Source organism: Micromesistius poutassou (genome assembly GCF_964030765.1).
Source record: "Micromesistius poutassou genome assembly, chromosome: 22".
In the NCBI taxonomy this organism is placed as follows: domain Eukaryota; kingdom Metazoa; phylum Chordata; class Actinopteri; order Gadiformes; family Gadidae; genus Micromesistius; species Micromesistius poutassou.
This window is the reverse complement of record NC_140292.1, coordinates 13,103,344-13,125,797: the sequence shown is the minus strand read 5'-3', so window position 1 is coordinate 13,125,797 and position 22,454 is coordinate 13,103,344. Positions and strand designations below refer to the sequence as shown.

The 22,454-nt window shown below is 43.9% G+C and overlaps 2 protein-coding genes and 1 pseudogene across 3 annotated transcripts; all 3 read right to left on the bottom strand.

Annotated features, from left to right (window-relative positions):
* Positions 1-5,754: 5,754 nt before the first annotated feature.
* Positions 5,755-13,423, bottom strand: LOC311367953 (proteinase-activated receptor 2 pseudogene; annotated as a pseudogene). The gene is made up of 3 exons: positions 13,348-13,423; positions 10,112-10,282; positions 5,755-6,887 (listed from the first exon to the last, which is right to left on the bottom strand). The product of its transcript is annotated as a proteinase-activated receptor 2 pseudogene (transcript).
* Positions 13,424-15,873: 2,450 nt separating this feature from the next.
* LOC311367429 (proteinase-activated receptor 2-like) lies at positions 15,874-18,920 on the bottom strand. The gene is made up of 2 exons (XM_084486270.1): positions 18,787-18,920; positions 15,874-17,043 (listed from the first exon to the last, which is right to left on the bottom strand). Exons 1-2 carry the CDS (start codon positions 18,860-18,862, stop codon positions 16,010-16,012), a joined length of 1,110 nt encoding a protein of 369 aa, XP_084342396.1. The 5' UTR covers positions 18,863-18,920; the 3' UTR covers positions 15,874-16,009.
* Positions 18,921-19,849: 929 nt separating this feature from the next.
* Positions 19,850-22,454, bottom strand: LOC311368025 (proteinase-activated receptor 1-like). Its single transcript, XM_084486905.1, has 2 exons — positions 22,240-22,454; positions 19,850-21,910 (listed from the first exon to the last, which is right to left on the bottom strand). The coding sequence occupies exons 1-2, from the start codon at positions 22,343-22,345 to the stop codon at positions 20,607-20,609; spliced, it is 1,410 nt and encodes a 469-aa protein (XP_084343031.1). The 5' UTR covers positions 22,346-22,454; the 3' UTR covers positions 19,850-20,606.

Below are 22,454 nucleotides of genomic sequence, written 5' to 3'. Positions count from 1 at the left end.
CGTTTCTTGCATCTTATAACCTTTGTCATTTATATATTGTTCATTATATTATATTCAGTCTCGTATTCCAGTTACATATTCATTCAACATTATGTATTCCTAGCTTTTATACTACCCAAATGACTAAAAGTGCTTTATCATATATTTTTAGGGACCGAGCCAAACATGGCAAGGTCCCTATTGAAATCTTCTTCTTATTTTCCCTCATCTTCGACTGCATTTTTCCCCCAACCAAAATCGTGCTATTTGTGACTGTACGTTGAAGGGCGTGTCCGTGGCGTGCCGTCAAAGTTGGCCATTTTTGAATTCCGTCGCCTTGTATTTGAACTAACTCCTCCTAGGGAATTTATCGGATCTGCTTCAAAATTGGTCAGTACAGTCATGAAGTGGTGCTTTTATCGGATCTGCTTCAAAATTGGTCAGTACAGTCATGAAGTGGTGCTGAAACAAAATCGTGCTATTTGTGACTGTACGTTGAAGGGCATGGCCGTGGCGTGCTGTCAAAGTTGGCCCTTTTGAATGGAATTGTTTCAGTTTTTCGCCTTGTATTTCAACTAACTCCTCCTAGGGAATATCGGATCATTGATGTAGGGTTAATGAACATGTAATTCAGTTAAATGTGGTCTTACATGTTAATGTCAAAACAATCAGTAGGACACCACAGGGCACCTCTGCTTCTACAGATTACATAAATTCGCGAAATTTTTTTAAAACTGCGCTTTTTTAAAACTGCGCGCAGTGATGAACGGGACCTCGTGCCGGCTTGCGGCCGCGTCACGTGCGGTCCTAACATGTGCACATCTTGCCAGCCCACATGTTACGACGGCACGTGACGCGGCCGCAAGCCGGCGCGAGGTCCCGTTCATCACTGCGCGCAGTTTTAATTACATTTATTTTTATCATATATTCTCTATCAACATATTTTTCCACACGTAGAGCTTATTTCCTTACAGCTCTTACAACAACTGTCTAACTTTCCATTAATCTAAGGGAAAGCATGGTGGCAGTTATGGTGCGTTTCCACCAGCGGGTGCACCTATAGGCCCAGCATGCCTTGGCCCAGTAGTGAAGGTGCAGTTTGGCCCAGCTCAGTTACGGCTCGCGTTTCCACCGCCAACAGTACCCTTATGGGCGAAAGCTGCGGCAGCTACGTAAGCATCGTGACCTCATAGCAGCCCGACACAGTGTAGCCAGGTAATGAAGGAAGAAGAAGAACAAAACACATTAATCAAAGAGCAACAATGGAGGACGTCCAAGAAGGATGGCAAACTTTAGCTTAATGGGCGTAATTCAATGTAGAACCGCTACTGGGCGGGTGATACGTTTCCATGGTAACAGTTAGCTCCACCAATCAAATATGTTGTGTTACACTTTAGGATTGTCGGTAGTGTAGTGCTTGTAAATGACATTGCAAATAAAACATGTTTTTCTAAAAAAGTTAACTTGTGGCTTCTACAGCATATACCATCGTTTCACAATATAAAGGCTTGTGGTAAGTGTACCTTGGATGGTTACGACATAATGGCTTTTAATCAAAACCTCTATGGAGAAAATGAATGAGATTTTTACTTCCGGAACCACACTGTTGCACTCCAATACCATTACCAAACATTTTAAACATAACTTTGCCGCAGGTTTTGTCAATATGTCTGCCACCATAACTGTAAAGATTATTATCCATGGCATTTAACATTTGAGTTACATACATGTATTCCTGAGTAGTGATTGCTAGAGCGATGCATTCAGCCTTACATGTAGATAGTGCTGTAGCTTGTGTCCTTGACTTCCAGGAAATTGTGAGCCTTGTTGGGTCAGGCTAGAACAATACCCTGTAGTGCTACGTTTATCTTCACAAGAAGATACCCAATCAGAACCCAACCAGAATCACTGGATGCTATTTGATTCAAGTCCTCATCCATTTTTCTTGAAGCACAACTCGCAGTGAATATTACCCTTCAGGTATCTCAAAACATGTTCAGCTGCTCCTTTAGGGTGTACTTTTTCTGATTTATTTTGATTTCCTCTCCCTTCGGTTCAAACTGAAGGCCCAAGGAACATGATTCTTTCCCCAGATCCTTCATGTTAAATTGGGACTTCATGGTTTCTTTGAACATGTTTAACTGATCATTATTGCTGGCCACAATTATTAAATCATCAACCCAGATAATTACAATAATTATCTCATTGCTCATCTGCTCTCTATACACACAGTGATCAGATACATTTCTCACAAAGTTGTTTTGTTCTGTATGACACCCATCTCCCCCCACTGTAGTCCTACCCTCAGGTGAACAGGTCGCTTCTCCCTTTCTGAGGTGATTCAAACTCTTCCTTCATAGTGCGTTCCCTCAGGGCGGCTCAGGGGACATCAGTGCTTCTCTGAAACTCCACATGCCGCCCTGTAACAATGATCACTACTTACCTGAGACACATCGTTATCTTCACAGTCTGCTAGAAGATAATCTAATAGTATTTGGGGGGTCTCTTATCTCTTCTTTGGTAGCAATGATTTTGAATCACTTAGTTTTGGATCTGCACTGTTCTTGTTCTCATCTAGGACTACGTTCTCTGAGTCATTTTCTCATGTAGTGACACGTTACTACCTAGGACCTGATTCTCTGGATTTCTGAATCCTATTCTTCAGTTTGTGTCTGTTGTTCAACACTGTTATTTCTAATGAATTTTACCAGTCTGTGCTTTGACACCTCTTCTTTATGTGGGTGGTATACCAGGTAAGCCGGGCTATTCTTACTGTACCCCACAAATATGCCCTTCTCACATCTGGGGTCCATTTTCTTATGATTTTGTTTGTATGCATTACAATCTCATCCAAACCCCCATTTTAGAAGACTCAGCTTTCTTCCTGTTAACATAAAATATGGAGTAATTTTAGTCATGTCATCATAACATCTATTACGAATATGAGCAGCATTTATAACTGCATAAGGCCACAATACCTTTGGTGATCACTTCTCTAATAAGAGACACCTCCCCATTTCACAGAGGATCCTCCACTGTCTCTCTGTACCATCTGGACGGGAAGGGTAGGGCAATGATGTCTCATGTCTTATACCTTTAACCCTTAAAAGTGAGTGAAAAACATTGCTTCTGTGTTCTGTGCCATTGTCTGATCTGATACACTTGATTATACCGTACAGTGCAATGTTTGCAAGGAACATTTGTTGCTAATGTTGTGTCACTCTTGTCTTAAGGAAGTTAACAAAAAATTGAAAGATTATCTGTGAATAAAATTGCATTCTTAATTCCATCTTGAGCAGTTGGCTCAACCGGACCAGTCAGTGTGCACCGATTCAAGAGGCGTTCTCTCTTCTGCATCAGGTTCCTGTTTCTGTTGTTGGTGAATTTTACCTCAGTGCAGACACTAGATTGTATCACCTTGGTGATACCTGGGATCTTCCTACCCTCAACATTGCATACTTTTAGCACATCATCAATATTACAGTGTCCCAGGATGACATGCCAAATTTGGACATGTTGTTGTGAACATGTTATATGAACACAATATTCTGAACCCGAACATATTGATTGTAGATTCCTGAGATAGGAGCAGGCAGTGTGATGAGGAACATTAATGTACACAATGTAAGCACACTCATAACCTAACGAGTTTATGAGTTCTGTGTAAAGTGTCATTTACACAAACCTAGATTTATCACCTTCGACATCTTGAGAATTTAATTGAAAAAACATGGTTTCTGGAAACCATGTTTACTTGTTGGGAAAACACCATAATATGTCTCCTTTAAAAGAGCTTGCCATGAACTGCACCACTTAATGGCTTAATGGCTTTTGGAGCCATTAATGGCTCCATTTTGGAGCCATTACAAATTCTTAATGGCTCCTTTTTGATGGAAATCTCTCTCAATATGGCTGCAATTCCCACATCCATACAGATGATGTGCCCACTTTCATAACATTGTCAGATTTTAACAGAGTCTAATTTTTCTAATTTTGTCTCTTCATAGTTTGGTAGTTTGCTTTTGAACTGAGTCAAGGTTAGTTATTTGCTGCTCTGTCGTATGGATGGTGAAAGGTTAGTACAATTCAGAAGCATGGCTCTATCAGTCCACCACTAACTTATTCCTTTGCCTTTCTTAGGGACTTTCAGACCTTTTCAGCTCGGATTATATAGTCTTAGGCCTGGGCGATATGGCTGAAAGACATTTGAATGACCTGAAAAGACTAGGAATTACCATGCTGGATTTAAACACTTCTGTTTAACACTTAATACGACCTTCCACTGTTCTTCATTGGTAAATACTCCAATGTCGACACAACAATGAAAAACACTCAAGTATTGTAAATAAGTATGGAACCGTGTTTGTGTAACAAACCCAGCTGCTAAATTCGGTGGTCCAGTCTCTTATCGATATATATTGAACATGTTTTATATTGATATTGATCAAAAGTCTATCACAATACGATAATTTATTGTTTTATTGCATTTACATTTACATTTAGCAGACGCTTTTATCCGAAGCGACTTACAATAAGTACATTTGTCATAAGAAGTGAAACAATATATCGCGAAGATGTTCATAGAACCAAGTGCAAGTACTGACAATCGCCAGGCCAACCCATTCCCTGTATACAGCAGTGATAGCTAGCTACTGCAGATGCTACACAATTAAGTACATGCTACACAAGATGCATATGCTACACAATTAAATACAATGAATGAATACAACGTACATTAAGTGCGTTGGTAACACTTTACAATAAGGTACACAAAAACTTAGTTACTGAGGAACGAATGAGTAACGAATGAGGAACGAATGAGTAACGAATGATGAACGACCAGGGCCCTAACTGGGGCCCTAAAGTGACAGTTACTCAGTAACTACAGTTACTGAGTAACTGTCACTTTAGGGCCCCAGTTAGGGCCCCTGGTCTGGGGCTGGGGCCCCTGGTCTGGAGCCCTAAAGTACTAGCACTAATAGTTAAAATAGTTACTAATAGTTAAAGTTAGCACTAGTACTAACAACAGTAATGGTACTAACAACAGTAATAGTACTAACAACAGCGATAATAGTACTATCACCAGTAATAATAGTACTAACAACAGCGATAATAGTACTATCACCAGTAATAATAGTACTAACAACAGTAATAATAGTACTAACAACAGTAATAATAGTACTATCAGCAGTAATAATAGTACTAACAACAATAATATCAACAGTAATAATAGCATGCTGTAAATTATTTTTTGATAATACTGTTGGAAAACGTTAACTATCCTCAATGTTGATAGTGTTAGTGTTACAACAGTATTACAAGATGAAAGCACAATGCAGTCATATTGTAAGATCCTCATGTTTTTATTAATGAGAACGAGTAACGTATTTGTATCACCTCACTAACATTAAGGTAAAACGGGATATAACTTCCCTTTGTAATTATATATAATTAGGCTGGGAATTAGCTTTGTTGGTGTGATAATCTGAATGTTTTATGTTTGATAACATTTTAACTTTATGTAGGCTATCAATCACTGCATGTGATCGATAAATAATAAGTAAACAAACACATGTTGCGCTTTTCATGATCCTGTGCGAATTGCATTCATTCATATTCATGTATCCAGACACAAATGGTGAGTAACGATGGCAAGCCACCATTAGACACACACACACACACACACACACACACACACACACACAGGTGTGTGTGTGTGTGTGTTTAAGGTCATGTTAAAATGTGAGTTGCGGTGTGAGGCAGCGCCCCCCGCGGTCAGCAGCTGCTGCTCTGGGTCTTCCCAGAGCTGTCAGAGCTGTACGTACTCTTCTTGTTCTTGGAGTTCTTGAGTGCGCTGAAGGACACACGCATGCGCTCCGCCTTGCGCTGGCTGCGGCAGATGAGCGTGTTTCGTACGTGCTCGCGGAAGTCCTCTGAGATAAAGTAGTAGACGAAGGGGTCGATGCAGCAGTTGAGGCTGGCCAGGCACAGGGTGGTGATGTAGAAGCCGTAGCCATTGTTGGTCCTCTGGACCAGCAGGAGGCCGTAGTGCACCAGCAGCATGATGTTACTGGGACTGAAGCACACCAGGAACATGACCAGCACGGTGACGATCAGCACCACCGCCTTGCGCCGCTTCTTAGCGATGGCCTCGTCCGTCATGGAGCTCCGCAGGGCCTTGAGGATCAGCACGTAGGCCACCACGCACACCGCCGCCGGCACTACGAATCCCAGAATGCCCATGGTCAGGAAGTAGCCGGCCGCCATCTCCCTCTGGCTAAGACGGGTGACGTCGTGGCACGTAACGATGTCCATGTTGAGGACACTCACCGTCTGGTCATACAGGAAGAGGGGCGTGGTTAGGACCCAGACCGCCAGCCAGATCACCACGGAGATGGTCACGCTCATGCCTTTGTACTTGCGTTGCCGGGACAACGGGTGGATGACAGCCCAGTAGCGCTGAACGCTGATGCAGGCGATGAAGGCGGTGGAGCAGTACATGTTTGCGTAGAAGAAGCCCACCAGGACCTTGCACAGACCCTCGCCGTAGATCCAGTTGTTGCCGTTGAAGTGGTAGGCGATCTTCAGAGGGATCCAGATGACAAAGAGCAGGTCACACAGCGCCAGGTTGGCCATGAAGATGGAGGAAGGGTTCTTCTCCTTGGTCCGGAATAGAAACACCCAGAGGGCCAGAGCGTTGGCAGGCAGACCCACGACAAATACGATGATGTAGACGATGGGGAGGAAGACTGTGGTCAGCGGACTCTTCAAGACCTCCTCACCTCTGACGCTGATGCTCACACCTGCATATTGCTCCACCTCTGTATCGTTCTCCACCTCTGTATCGTTCTTCACCTGTTCTCCACGTGTGAACACCACGACCCCTCCGAAGCCTCGGCCGTCGTCGTCTGGAGTCAAATACAAAGAAAGTATTTATAATTTATAGAAAGTATTTTAAAACACTTGTTCACTACCTTAGGTAAACCTTTACTTTTCAGGTGAGTGCTGCATGCAGCGCTCAACTATTGTTCTTCTTAGGTTTTATTCTTTCTTCTTTCTTATTCTCTACAAACTTTGGGACCCTACTCCTTCCAATTTTTCACCTAGAGACTCCATTTGAATTTTAAAATGTTTAGATTAGCTTGGAATCGTCGTTTCTATACAAACTTTTTCATATTTTCTACTTTTTAAATATTATTTCTTACACTGGAAGTCAATGGGAGGATGGTGAAGCCATCCGCCCATTCTCTGACACTTCAACTACTTCAGACTTCGCAACTTGGTCATTTTTTAACCGTTAAACTTCATTCTGACATTTAACACACTTGTATCTTCATTTATATCAAACTCATTTTCGATATAATTTCTCAGAATCACAGTTTAACTTTGTCTATTTTCAGTTTATCTCATTGACTTCCATTGAGGCTAGAGCATGAGGACGTTCTAGATGACTCGTCTCTAGCCCAAGGTGGCAATCACGAAAGCGAACCATTTTGGATTCATATCTATGCGGTTTACTTTCGGTAGAAGCTACATGCTAACAACAATGCTTAAAGTATATTTTTTACGTCATACTATCAAAGGAGTCCAAAGGAATGAGCCTCATCATTTTGTGAGCTTATTTCGATGAACTAGATGTGAAGGAATAAGGTCAACAACATACTTATCCAAGTTGCTACCACACACACACACACACATACACACACACACACACACACACACACACACACACACACACACACACACAATCAGAACAGCTCAGCTATTCTATATTTTATCTCAAATGTATTCAAACTTGATCACTTCAGCTATTTGTTTAACTCTTCACTTTATTTGTTTTCAACCATTTTAAATTGTTTAAATTGTGTGCATGTTTACAATGTTTACTCCATTTAGACTCTGTTCAAATCCCTTTACTTGATTTAAAGGTCCCATGACATGCCACCAGGTGTGAGTGTGATTAGCAGTTACAAACCGTTTTGAAAATCTGTCTCTTATGACATCACAGGTGGGCGTGTCCACCTAGATGTGTGACTGATAGATGAGCACCGTTTGCTACAGTCCATTGGGTAAGCTGGTAGACTGATCTATCCAGCGTACATCTAGGTGGACACACCCACGTGTGGCTTTAAAGCTATCAGTGGCTTTAAAGGTCCTATGGCATGCTACTTTTTGGATGCTTTTATATATAGGTGGTCCCCTAATACTGTATCTGAAGTCTCTTTCCCCAAATTCAGCCTTGGTGCAGAATTACAGCCGCTACAAGCCAGTCCCACAATGAGCTTTCCACAAACGTGCCGTTTTCGTGTCTGTAGCTTTAAAGGTGACATATTATGATGTTTTTCCAACAAGTAAACATAGTATATGAGTTCCAGAAAACATATTTTTGAAGCTATTAGCTGGAAATAGCTTTTAGGAAAGAAATTCTCGCCTACCGCTATTCCCCTCTGTTTCAGTCCCTTCAGAATGTGCTGTTTCTGGTGTCTGTAGCTTTAATGCAAATGAGCTGCTGCCCATTGCATACAAATGAGCTATCAGAGTGAACTGCAGCATAGAGGAGTTAGAAGTTATTGTTGCTGTTTGCGGACTCCCGGAGCTCTATATCTATATGATATAATATAATATTATATTATAGAATAATAATTAAAGCTGCAAACAGCGTTTAAGGTGCCAAGCCTGAGCCAACCAATATAACCCTACCGACCAATAAACCATCAAACCTAACCCTACCGACCAATAAACCATCAAACCTAACCCTAACCCTACCGACCAATAAACCATCAAACCTAACCCTAACCCTACCGACCAATAAACCATCAAACCTAACCCTAACCCTACCGACCAATAAACCATTTTTTGCATTTTTGGACTGTTGCAATAGCGCCAACTTTAGGCTGATTTAGATACAATTTGGACAGTTTTATCTTGACCAATATACCTTTGAGTATCCCAAGTTTGATGATGATTGGGTTAAGTTAATCCTGACTTTTGACGTTAAGTTAAATTTTTACGATTTTGAGCCTCTGGCGGCCATGTTGTTTTGCCAATCAACCTTATTTTACTTGAGCAGTTGGAACTTTGGACCCCAACAGCCACTAAGTCAGTCCCGCTCAAATCAAACATTGTGTCTATGAACTGTGGCGTTTTTTGTGACAGGCCACGCCCATTTTGATGCCACGCCCTATTTGAAAATATGTTGACTTTATCTTGTTCAGAATTTGCTTCCGAATAACTTTTGTATTGGAGTCAAGATCATAGTTGATCGAGTCCAATTTGATGTTGATATGAGCATTTAACTCTTTTCGCGGTTTAAGCCACACCCCTTTTAGAAGTCAATGGATCATGGGTGCTTTAAACTTTATTGTACAGACTAATCTTTATGTCAAATTGAAGATAATGGTCCATAGATGATATGGGCTAAAGGATTTTTGTCAAAGTCAAAAAACCTGGGATCCTTATGCAATTTACTGTTTTTAACTAAATTCAAAATGGTAGCAAATCTGGAAACCGGAAGTCATAGGTTCTTGAGGCATATTTGTTCAGCATGTGGATATGCATGTGTGAACAAATTTTCATGAGTGTAGGTCAAACCGGTTACGAGATATGCTTGTGCAAAGTTTGCATTTTTGAGCAGTTGGTATAGCGCCACCTTTGTGCCAATCAGTAATATTAATCAGCAAATATTAAATACGTAATATTTGCTGTCTGTTAATCTTGGGTCAACCTCTACAAGTCTAGTAAGTTTCATAAAAAGCGCGCGAGCGGTTTAGGCTGTGTAATGCAAACGCGGCGGAATAATAATAATAATAATAATAATAATAATAATAAAACTAACAATTACAATAGGTTGCCTCGCACTTTGTGTTTGCCACCTAATAATAAAACTAACAATTACAATAGGTTTCCTCACACTTTGTGCTTGGCACCTAATAATAATAAAACTAACAATTACAATAAGTTGCCTTCGCACACTTTGTGCTTGGCACCTAATAATAATAATAATAATATTATATATAATATTATATAATATATAGGTATCTATATAATATCTAATATCACAGCCAAAAGCTATGTGCGCCTCCGGATGATATTATGAATCATAAAGACTGCGTTAGAGCGTTGGCAGGCAGACCCAAGACAAACACGATGACGTAGACGATGGGGAGGAAGACTGTGGTCAGCAGACTCTTCAAGACCACCTCACCTCTGACGCTGATGCTCACATCTGCATTCTTCTGCCCCGCTGTATTGTTCTCCACCTTTTTGAACACCTCGACCCCTCCGAAGCCTCGGCCGTCGTCGTCTGGAGTCAAATACAAAGAAAGTATTAACTTTGTGTCCAACTGAAAAGTTCCACTTTAAAACACTTGTTCACTACCTTAGGTAAACCTTTACATTTTAGGTGAGTGCTGCATGCAGCACTCAACTATTGTTCTTCTTAGGTTTTATTCTTTCTTCTTTCTTATTCTCTACAAACTTTGGGACCCTACTCCTTCCAATTTTTCACCTAGAGACTCCATTTTAATTTTAAAATGTTTAGATTAGCTTGGAATTGTCGTTTCTATTCGAAAGATATATATATTTTTAACTTTTTAATATTTTCTACTTTTTAAATATTATTTCTTACACTGGAAGTCATTCTCTGACACTTCAACTACTTCGAGAGGTCGGAACAATGGAGCGTCGGAGAAATGATATGGACCCGAAGTGAACTGACAGCTGTCTACTGAAAACATCGCTTTCTCCTCCATGTCACGTTTCATAATATCAGAGAATATCCGTCAGTTCGGCCGCCGTGCAATGGATGAAGATCTTAGTTACTACTTTACAACCTCGTTGATGAGCAACATTTAGAAAAACATGTACTTCTAATTCAGCATTCGAAGCGTAGTGTGTACTGAATGCATGTTGATGATGATACACTTCTTATAGGGGGTAACTACATTCATCGGCTTCCTCTATCTTCTGCGCCACCTTTCTAAATAAATCGCAGTTTCTTGTTTTCCGACGGCGACAACAACACGTACGTATACCGTCTCCTTCTACTTCCGGCCCCCGGAAAAGATCTCGAGCATGCGCAGAATGCAAACTCTGAAACATGCTGTTTACATGCAGGTAGAGACCGGACTATGAACGACTTATCTAGGTGTTCTTATCCGATCTCGCTTGACCGTTCATGTGCTGATTTTTGTGCGAAGTAGATTGGGTAAAGGTGTTTACGTGCATTTCACAAGTCCTATTGAGGTCTTATTCGTTTAGTTACCCGATTATGACTCTGCATGTAAATGTGCTGTGTGACTGTGTTCGAACATAGCAACTTTCGCCACCTGTTCAAGGAGATACAGACTCAATATCTTGGTTAAATGCACTTGATTTGTTTTGTGAAGATATCTGTGGCTACTGTTTATTAGTAGTGGTTAGTAGTGGTTAAAACTGAGGGCTTACTTTCAGGCCTTAGAAGGTGTTTAGTGCTTGCCAGGACTTCTGGTATTATTATTTATTTTATTGCTATTTTCATTATTATTTCTTAAATTGCCCAATGGAACTGCAGCTTAATTGAGTTTCAATAAATGGATTGTTACTTTTCTTTAGGAAATTCAGTCTGTTTTTCTGGACAAAAGGAGTGGGATATATTCTAATGTTTTCTCGCAGATTCACTACATTGACCACATCACTTAGCTGCCCCGCAGTAATTCCCAGTTAGTGCTCACGTTACATTAAATCAACCAGAAACCCCCAAGGAGCCCAGTGGTTCTCTCTCTCTGTCTCTCTCTCCTTCTCTCTCTTTCTGAGTCTCCCTGGAAGTTTAATTGGTTTTATTACTGTGACGGAGAGTGCTGTTAGCCAATCAGGCGTCATTAGAATGTCATGAGAGCCAAAATCATGTCGTTCCTCCCCACCCACCTCCTCCACCACACTAGAGCAGTGTGAAACAGGAGCACCAGAGCATTTTTTTTTTTTCATCAAAACCGACTCACAGGGCATTATTTAAGCACAAATTATGAGATTATTTGCCGATTTTTAATAATTCTTGATCAAATTAAAAAATACTAAACTTTTTTTTTTTATAAAGTTTTGGGTGGGCCTGTTGAACAGTGCGTGGTCCTAGGCCTGTCAGGCCCATAACTCCGTGGCTGATCTACACAAACGATATATATCCATATGAAGGCTAAGCCTCAAAGGAGTCCAAAGGAATGAGCCTCATCATTTTGTGAGCTTATTTCGATGAACTGATGTGAAGGAATAAGGTCAACTACATACTTATCCAAGTTACTACCATACACACACACACACACACACACACACACACACACACACACACACACACACACAATCAGAACAGCTCAGCTATTCCATATTTATCTCAAATGTTTTCAAACTTGATCACTTCAGCTATTTGTTTAACTCTTCACTTTATTTGTTTTTAAATGGTGTGTTTGTTTTTAAACATTGTTTACTCCATTTAGACTCAGTTCAAATCCGTTCACTTGATTGAGTGTGATTAGCCGTTACAAGTCGTTTTGAAAATCTGTCTCTTATGACATCACAAGTGGGTGTGTCCACCTAGATGTGTGACGGATAGATGAGCAACGTATGCTACAGTCCACTGGGTAGGCTGGTGGACTCATCTATCCAGCAAAAGCCCACGCACAAAGCCCAAGCCCACGCACACGCAATATTTGTATTGGCATGAAGCAAGAAATTGCATTAAGTTACGGTCATCATCAGCTCTTCAGCCCTCCCCTCCTGAATGTTGCTGTGAGAGCCCTCCTTTGATCAATGTTTGTATGGTGCATCTAATCTAGGCTTATCTTCGTCCGCCCGTTTTTTTTCTGTCCCCACCCATGTAAACATTTCTGGATACGCTACTGCCCGCACCACACCATATTTGGTTCTATATCTGTGGTTTGTAGGCCTACTCACCCAAACTAATGAGCCTTCCTCATTCTGCTGTTAATTGGACAATGCATTGGTAACGTGTGAGCGGTTATTGGTCATCCGCTTGGCTATGCAGTCACGATGGACAATAATAAACTAATTACTACTTATCGATTAAATCGTCTTGAAGGAATTTGATAAACGTAAATAAGGCGAGATAGCAAGGACTGATGGACATCGTTTTCTGATGCACGCTTCCAAACATGACCAGAAGTTAAATCCGGATCACTTTAATCAATAATGAAGCAGATCAGAGATAAATCTATTGATCTACTGAATACTGTAAACAATACTTCCACCAATCACTGACCATTGCCACGGCCTGACTGACAGCCGGCCTGACTGACAGCCGGACGGGCGGATCGCTGCTGGTTTTCTCAGTAGGTCTACTCAGGAGAAACATAACAATCAGCCAGGAGAGATACTTACCATGTTCGGTCATAGACCTTGGTATGTTGAGGAAAAAACAAAGTACCAGGAATTTAGAAACACAGCCAGGCTTCATCGCTTGTGTTCGATATTAAGAGAGTCGGTCCCGGTCTTCCGCAGTTGTCTGTGTGTCGTTATAGCGAGCTCAAGTGTATATTGTATTTATATAGTTGTGATGTCACTACATCCCCACCCAGTTGCTGGAGATGGTATTTCATGTAATTTAATTTATTTAGAATTCAGACAATAATTCCTCCAAGTGGACGAGAGGGAACAAACAAATTCAGCATGGCAATACAGCCTATTATAATGTAAAACGATTATAAAACAATATACTTATTTCAGAGTTATGTTGTTAAGCTATGTTATCAATGAACTATCATCGTGGCAAAGTTCGGAGTGAAACTATAGATTGTAAAGTGAAACAGACACGAATAGAGACACCATAATATCGTTTAGTGTAGGAAGTTAAAGACCGGGTAAACCAAGAATAATTATGGGTTTTGAGTTTATAATACCACAGGAAAATATATTATTAACCACCCTGCCAAATTTGAAGGACTAAAAAAATCGCGAAGTATATAAAATTATGCTTCAAAGTTGATGAAAAATGAGCAGTAATCCCTGGCTCAGGACGGTGGGGGCGTGTGCGCTGCAGGCCAGGAAACCACGCCCATCACCGGAGAGCCAACTGCAAACTGACAATTCAAACCAGACTCGTGAGCGGTAAAACCATAGACGGGTGAAACCACAGAATGCTAGTGCGCGGTTAATGTATTTATACCTAGAGGGCAGCAGGGGGCGGGTTTATGTGAGTATGACCGCTTTACGTAACGCGGTCTTCGATGTAGACCCGCCCATTTTAAACCTGCACACAGAACATTCTCTGAGGCCTAGCTCCTCAAGGAAATGATGAATGGGAAAAATATTTTTTACATGTTTTGAGGGACACATTTAAGGCCTAATTAATATGATAAGAAGAAAAATACTGAATTTGGTTTACCCGGTCTTTAAACACTATAGGCCTACTGTAGCAGTAGCCTCTATTAAAAGCAATCCATTTAAAGCACTTCATTATGAAGCAATCTTTTTCAAGAAAACACACAATGACATTATGGATATGTTGGCTTGGAATCATAACTAGTCAAAAAGGAATTTTTGATATCTACAATCAGTGGTGGACTGTTTGAAGGGCAGGGGCGAAAAAATAAAAAGGGCACATTCTGCACAACATGGGGCCCCACCAGCGAGCAAAAAGCTATGATGCATCATGTATGATGAAATAGCCCTCATCCTTATTAAGATTATACAGAAGAGGATTAGGGCCACACATAAGAAAAAAAATGAGTTCTGACCTTATTCTCAGAATTCTGAAAAAAAAGTAAAAATTCTGAGATTAAAGTCAGAATTGTGACTTTAAACTCTTGCTCTAGAGGGCACATCATCATAATTGATTGTATGGAGGGGCACCCTGGTACTCAATAATGTTTTGCATGTGTAAAGGGCAGCCAATAAGGCACTTCCTCTCGCTTTCGCCACCCTTGAGGGCACTTTTTCAACCATGGAGGCACGAGGGGGGGCGGTTTCCCCCCCTGCCCCCTGAGTCCACCACTGTCTACAATTGCTATTATGATACTGGTTAAATGTTAAAAGCGTTGTCATAAGCAGCACCACTTAAGAATCAATGGGTCCTTTTTGGAGCCATTAAGACTCTTAACGACTCCAAAAGGAGCCATTAAGGCCCAATCCCATTACTGCCTTTACCCCAAAATCTCAACCCTACCCCTACCCCTCAACCCTACCATTTAACCCTACCCCTACGAAATGGGATGACAACCCTTCAACATCACTGTATCTCCAGCCCCATCTGCCAGAAACCTCTGTGTGGTACTGGACAGTCATACTGCACCGCCAACATCACCGCGGTTCCCCATCCTGCAGATTTTCTCCTGGCTGGACTCCCTGCCTGCGCGATTAAACCTTTGCAGCGTATCCAGAACACTGCAGCGCGCCTCGTGTTCAACCTACCTCAATTCTCCCATGTGACCCCTCTCTTCAGGGACCTCCACTGGCTCCCTGTAGCAGCTTGTTTCAGATTCAAGATGATGCTACTGGCATACAAGGAGCTCAATGGAACTGCTCCTGCCTACCTCCAAGCATTAGTCAAACCACACTGCCCAGCTTGAGCGCTCCGCTCAACGACGTCTGGTACCGCCATCGCTAAGAGCAAGCAAAAGTCGATCATCAAAGTCAAAACTCTCTGTTTTGGCACCGCAGTGGTGGAATGAGCTCCCTGTCAGCTCCTTTCCCTGCAAAAGAATCAAAACTCACCTGTTCAGACTTCACCTAGACTCTGCATAGCCACCCCGTCCCTCCCCTCCTACTTATTGTATGTTGTACGTCCTGGAACTTAATGTACGCACTTATGCCGCCTTCAAAATGCTCAAAACGAGTTTCCGGGAGAGTTTCATGTGGAAGTAAAGCAACCGAGTCCTCCGAGTTCACATCAAAACAATGGATGTCATTACAGTATATACACATTCATAGGAAGAGAAGCTCATGTTAAAACGTTAAAAAGTGTGTCTCAGTGTGAGGCAGCACCCGCCAAGTCCAACACGCCCCCCGCGGTCAGCAGCTGCTGCTCTGGGTCTTCCCAGAGCTGTCAGGGCTGTACGTACTCTTCTTGTTCTTGGAGTTCTTGAGTGCTGAAGGACACGCGCATGCGCTCCGCCTTGCGCTGGCTGCGGCAGATGAGCGTGTTTCGTACGTGCTCGCGGAAGTCCTCTGAGATAAAGTAGTAGACGAAGGGGTCGATGCAGCAGTTGAGGCTGGCCAGGCACAGGGTGGTGATGTAGAAGCCGTAGCCATTGTTGGTCCTCTGGACCAGCAGGAGGCCGTAGTGCACCAGCAGCATGATGTTACTGGGACTGAAGCACACCAGGAACATGACCAGCACGGTGACGATCAGCACCACCGCCTTGTGCCGCTTCTTAGCGATGGCCTCGTCCGTCATGGAGCTCCGCAGGGCCTTGAGGATCAGCACGTAGGCCACCACGCACACCGCCGCCGGCACTACGAATCCCAGAATGCCCATGGTCAGGAAGTAGCCGGCCGCCAACTCCCTCTGGCTAAGACGGGTGACGTCGTGGCACGTAACGATGTCCATGTTGAGGACACTCACCGTCTGGTCATACAGGAAGAGGGGCGTGGTTAGGACCCAGACCGCCAGCCAGATCACCACGGCGACGGCCACGCTCACGGCGTTGTCCTTTCGTTGCCGGGACAATGGGTGGACGACAGCCCAGTAGCGCTGAACGCTGATGCAGGCGATGAAGGCGGTGGAGCAGTACATGTTGGCGTAGAAGAAGCCCACCAGGACCTTGCACAGACCCTCGCCGTAGATCCAGTTGTTGCCGTTGAAGTGGTAGGCGATCTTCAGAGGGATCCAGATGACAAAGAGCAGGTCACACAGCGCCAGGTTGGCCATGAAGATGGAGGAAGGGTTCTTCTCCTTGGTCCGGAATAGAAACACCCAGAGGGCCAGAGCGTTGGCAGGCAGACCCACGACAAATACGATGATGTAGACGATGGGGAGGAAGACTGTGGTCAGCGGACTCTTCAAGACTGCCTCACCGCTGACGCTGACGCTCACCCCTGCCGCGTCCTCCACTCCTACGAAGCCTCGACCGTCATTGTCTGGAGTCAAATACAAAAGGAAGTATTTACTTTGTGTCAAACTGTTCCACTATAAAACATGTTCACTACCTTAGGGAAACCTTTAACATTTAGCATCTGTGGTTTCAAGAATGAAAGACACTCAACTATTCCTCTCTTTTCCCACCTCTGGCAGCACCCTGATTGCAACACGCATCTCAGAATGGCAGACATCAGCACTTGGATGACTGCCCATCACCTTAAGCTTAACCTCAACAAGACTGAGGTCCTCCTAATGCCAGGGAAAGATTGCCCTCACATGGACCTACTGGTCACTGTAGAGAACATCGCTGTATCACCATCACCAACTGCCAGATTCCTCGGTGTGGTAATGGACAATCAGTTGTGCTGCAACTGATTGTTGGCCCGATCCTGCAGATTTGCCGTCTACAACATCCGCAGGATCCGGCCCTTCCTCACGAGGGAAGCAGCTCAGCTCCTAGTTCAAGCGCTCGTCATCTCCCACCTCGACTACTGCAACTCGCTCCTGGTTGGACACCCTGCCATTAAACCGTAGCAGTAGCTTGTATCAGATTCAAGATGATGGTACTGGCATACAAAGCGGTCGATGTGTTGGTCAAACCACACACCCCAGCTTGAGCGTTCTTCTCAACTACTGCTGGACGTCTGGTACCACCACCGCTAAGAGCAAGCAAAGGTTGATCATCAAAGCCACAACTCTTCTGTTTTGGCACCGCAGTGGTGGAATGAGCTTCCTGCCAAGGTCAGGACCGCAGTCGCTCAGCAGCTTCCGCAAAACACTCACTTGTTCAGAGCTCACCTAGACCGATAGTGTTTCTCCTTCTTCTGACAAATGTACTTATCGTAAGAAGCTTTGGATAAAAGCGTCTGCTAAATGCCCTAAATGTAAGGTCAATGAAAGACAAGTTTTATTAAGATGGTATTCAGATCGCTCTTAAGTCAACAGATGGCAACAAAAGGTGTATAGAATGGCCCAGTCAAGTGTTTCACAACATTATCGCGTCAGGCACATCACAAACGGAAATGTTACGCACACTAAGTTGTAGAAAATAATTATTAAAAAATATTTAAAAATAATTATTAAAAAACACGCATGCAATATTTGTATTGGCATGAAGCAAGAAATGTCATTAAGTTACGGTCAACTTATATCTCACACACAGAGGGTTCCACGAGAGACCTACTGAATATCTAGTCAGGAACAATTTATAAATATTTATATCATCTCTAAGTCACCTTTCTAGGAAGGACTCCGGATTGGGGCGTGGTCTGAATCTCCGCACCACACCTGTTTATATTGGGTGGTTTGTAGCCTACTCCCACACACCCAAACTGTGCCTTCCTCATTCTGCTGTTATTTGGACAATGCCGTTGTGTGCGGTTATGGTCATCCGCTTATTCTCACGAGGGACAGTAATATACTCATCGATTATCGTCTTGAAGGAATTCGATAAACGAAAATAAGGCGAGATAGCAATGACTGATGGGACATCGTTTTCTGATGCACGCTTCCAAACATGACCAGAAGTTAAATCCGGATCACTTTAATCAATAATGAAGCAGATCAGAGATAAGTCTATTGATCTACTGAATACTGTAAACAATACTTCCACCAATCACTGAGCATTGCCACGGCCTGACTGACAGCCGGCCTGACTGACAGCCGGACGGGCGGATCGCTGCTGGTTTTCTCAGTAGGTCTACTCAGGAGAAACATAACAATCAGCCAGGAGAGATACTTACCATGTTCGGTCATAGACCTTGGTATGTTGAGGAAAAAACAAAGTACCAGGAACTTAGAAACACAGCCAGGCTTCATCGCTTGAGAGACTTTAACTAAAAGCGTTCGATAGTCAGAGACTCGGTTCAGGTCTTCCGCAGTTGTCTGTTGCATAAGTTTACCTGCTTTATATAGTCGTGATGTCACTCAGTCAGGTGACCAAACGTAGCCAAAACCATCTCCACCCAGCTGCTGGAGATGTTATTTCATGGAATTTGAATTCAGACAAAACTTCCTCCTAGTGCCCCAGAGGGCAACAAATTCAGCATGGCAATACAGTCTATGGATTGTTAATAATATAAAAATGATTAGAAAACAATATACTTATTTCAGTTATGTTGTGAAGTTATGTTATTAAAAATCAACTTTCATCGTGGCTATAAGATCTGAATGAAACCATAGATTGTATAGCGTGAAAACGACAGACACGAGACACCATAATATAGTTTAGTGTAGGCCTACATGGCACGTAGGCCCTACCCACTGGCAGACATGACGATTGACTGGTGATAAACACTATAGGCCTATAGCAGCAGCCTCTATTAAAAGCAACCCGTTTAAATCATTTCATTATAAGGCATTATTTTTCAAGACAACGCCGTTTTTGTTATAAAGAAAAGTAAAATATAGGAATCATCTGTGTTGCGTGTTTCTTTTTAATGCTTTGGTTTATTCAGCTCACTTCAAGCCCTATTACATAAAGCTGGGAATATGAGTGCATGTGTAAGAGTGCACTCAGCAGCTGGAGCAGACGGTCAGCAGCGATTCAGCTCCCTCTAGTGCGGACAATGGTAAGCTACCGCCCCTAGTCGTTCAATGAGTTTCCGGCTCATAGCGTTTCTTTGTATATATTCCGGGATATATATTGTATATATTTAAAATCAATTTCGTAAGTGCAATATTTACATTGATATATTCAGTGTCAAAAAACGGAATACCAAACTGATCTCCTAATTTTCCTCATTTGTGTGTTAGTTACTATATGATGACTGTTCAAAAAAGCACAAATCCAGCTCATGGAAAAAATCCATTTGAGCATTGTGATTTATTTAAAAGAATATAGGATCTCATATATTGGACGAAACAGTAACAACAACATGCCTCATTTACACAATAGGCTTGCGGTTGGGTTAGCAGAAACCAGAGGGCAGTTTTCTGTTGGTTGTGTTCTTTTTACTTTAACGCACGCACGCGCACACACACACACACACGCACGCACGCACGCACACGCACCCACCCGTGCACACACACACACACACACCCGCACGCACCCGCGCACGCACGCACACACACACACACACACACACACACACACACACGCACGCACGCACGCACACGCACCCACCCGTGCACACACACACACACCCGCACGCACCCGCGCACGCACACGCACGCACACACACACACACACACACGGTTTTAAAGAAAAGTAAAATACAGGAATCATCTGTGATATGTGTTTTTTTGTAATGATTTAGTGTATTCAGCTCACTTCCAGCCCTATTAAATAAAGGAATATGAGTGCATGTGGACCTTGTAAGAGTGCACCACTAATATCAAGGGTCCACAGTCTAGGCAGGAAGGCCTACTTGAAGGATACAATCCTGAATGAGATGGCACATTTATAAATCAAAGCAAATATAATATATACAACCAATTCATTTTTTTACATGTTCAAAGCTTTGTTTTCATTTCCTGTATAAAAGCCTTTGTGCTGGGGCTAACCGATCCAGTGTGAGCCTCCCAGGACCCGGGGGTCCGGACAGTACAGTCAGCCAATGATCTAAACAAGAAGCTTCTTGTACTGGCTGTCCAGGCTTGCCTGGAAAGGGTCCAGTTTGGCTCCCGGGGGTTTGGCCTTCACAGCGGTGGACCCGGTGTGGCTGGACCTCAACACAGTTCTGGAGGAGGACTCAGAGCACGAGTATACGTTCTTCCTGCCACTATCGAGCCCCTTCCGGCAGCCAAGCGTGGCCGAGAGCTGCCGCTGGCACTGAGACGAGCCAAAGTAGTAGACCAGGGGGTCCAGACAGACGTTGAGGCTCCCGATGCACAGGAACACCAGGTAGGCCACGTAGGAGCCGTCGGCCGCCTCCCCCGCCCGGCTGAACTGGAGGTAGTGCAGCAGCAGCAGGCAGTTGGTGGGGGCGAAACAAACCAGGAACAGCAGCAGCACGATCACAGCCATGGACATGGCCCGGGCCTTCCTACGCGAGTGGCGGCCCGCTTTGTCCGGCACCCTCCGCAGCGCCCAGATCACGCGGGCGTAGCAGCCCAGGGTGACCAGCATGGGCAGGAGGAAGAGGGCCGCGGCCACGGTGGAGAAGTACACCATGTAGCGCCACCGCAGCTGCTCGATCTCCTGCACGTCGTGGCAGGTGGTGACGCCCAGCTGGTCCAGGCGGACCGTCTGCTCCGTCAGCGCCAGCGGGGCGGAGCCCGCCAGCGCCAGGGCCCAGGCCGCGCCGCAGGCGGCGGCGGCGTAGCGCGGGCGCCGCCAGCCCAGCGAGCGGATGGGGTAGACGACGGCGAGCAGGCGGTCCACGCTGATGCAGGCGACGAGCAGCACGGAGCAGTGCATGTTGCAGTAGAAGCTGGCCGTGACCACGCGGCACAGCAGCGGGCCGAACGTCCAGTCGTTGCCGTTGAAGTGGTAGTGGATCTTGAAGGGCAGCAGCAGAGCGAAGAGCAGGTCCGCCGCGGCCAGGTTCAACATGAAGACCACCGCCGGTTTGACGGGACGCACCTGCCGCGCGAACGTCACCAGGGCGAGGGCGTTGAGGGGCAGGCTCAGCAGACACACCAGCGTGTACAGCGACGGGATGAAGACGGTGGACAGAGGACCGCTCAGGAACAACAGGGCCTGGTCTGAGATGTGCTGCTGGCTCGGCCAAGTGTTGTTTACTCCATTGTAGGAGTTGTTTTGCAGGTCTTCCTGGGCCCAAAAGACGAACGTTTGCCGGTGAAAAGAATCGTTTTCTTGCAATGGTGAAGTGTCGCCGTACTCGTTGAGGTACGAGTCAAAGGGCTCGTCGGTGGGCCTCTGGACCGTGCGTGTTAAGGCGAACGTTCTCACGATGGAGCTCCCTGCAGTGAGGAATTAGATCATAAATCATATGAATAATATATTAGATATGTTTGTAAATCAATTAAAATAGTTCATGTTTAGGCCTTTATTATACATTTGTTTTAGAAGTCGGCCAAATACATTCATTGAGGATAGGTTATAAAAAATATTTTGACCCATGTTATACCGAGTTGGCCACATCAACAACACATTAGTAGGCCTATTTAGTAATAGTAACCACAACGTATAAGATAAGTCACATCCTCACACAAACTAGTCATTGAATGCCACACGTTATCAGAAAGCATTGCGCAGATCACCGAGGGCGCGTGCGTCACCGTTAACTCACCGTTATGGATCGCAGTCGAGGCCACACGCGCAGACAACAGGAGCAACCAAAAAGTTGTACAAAACATGCTGGCCGACTTTGGAGTTGGGAAAACAAAGATGTTCATTGTACGGCAACTTAATTGCCCGTTTCTTCGAAGTATGCTACCTCTGATCTTGGGACAGTTGTTTACTGGGAAACCAATGCGCTCGCTCCCTCCCTAGCCTCCTGCTTCC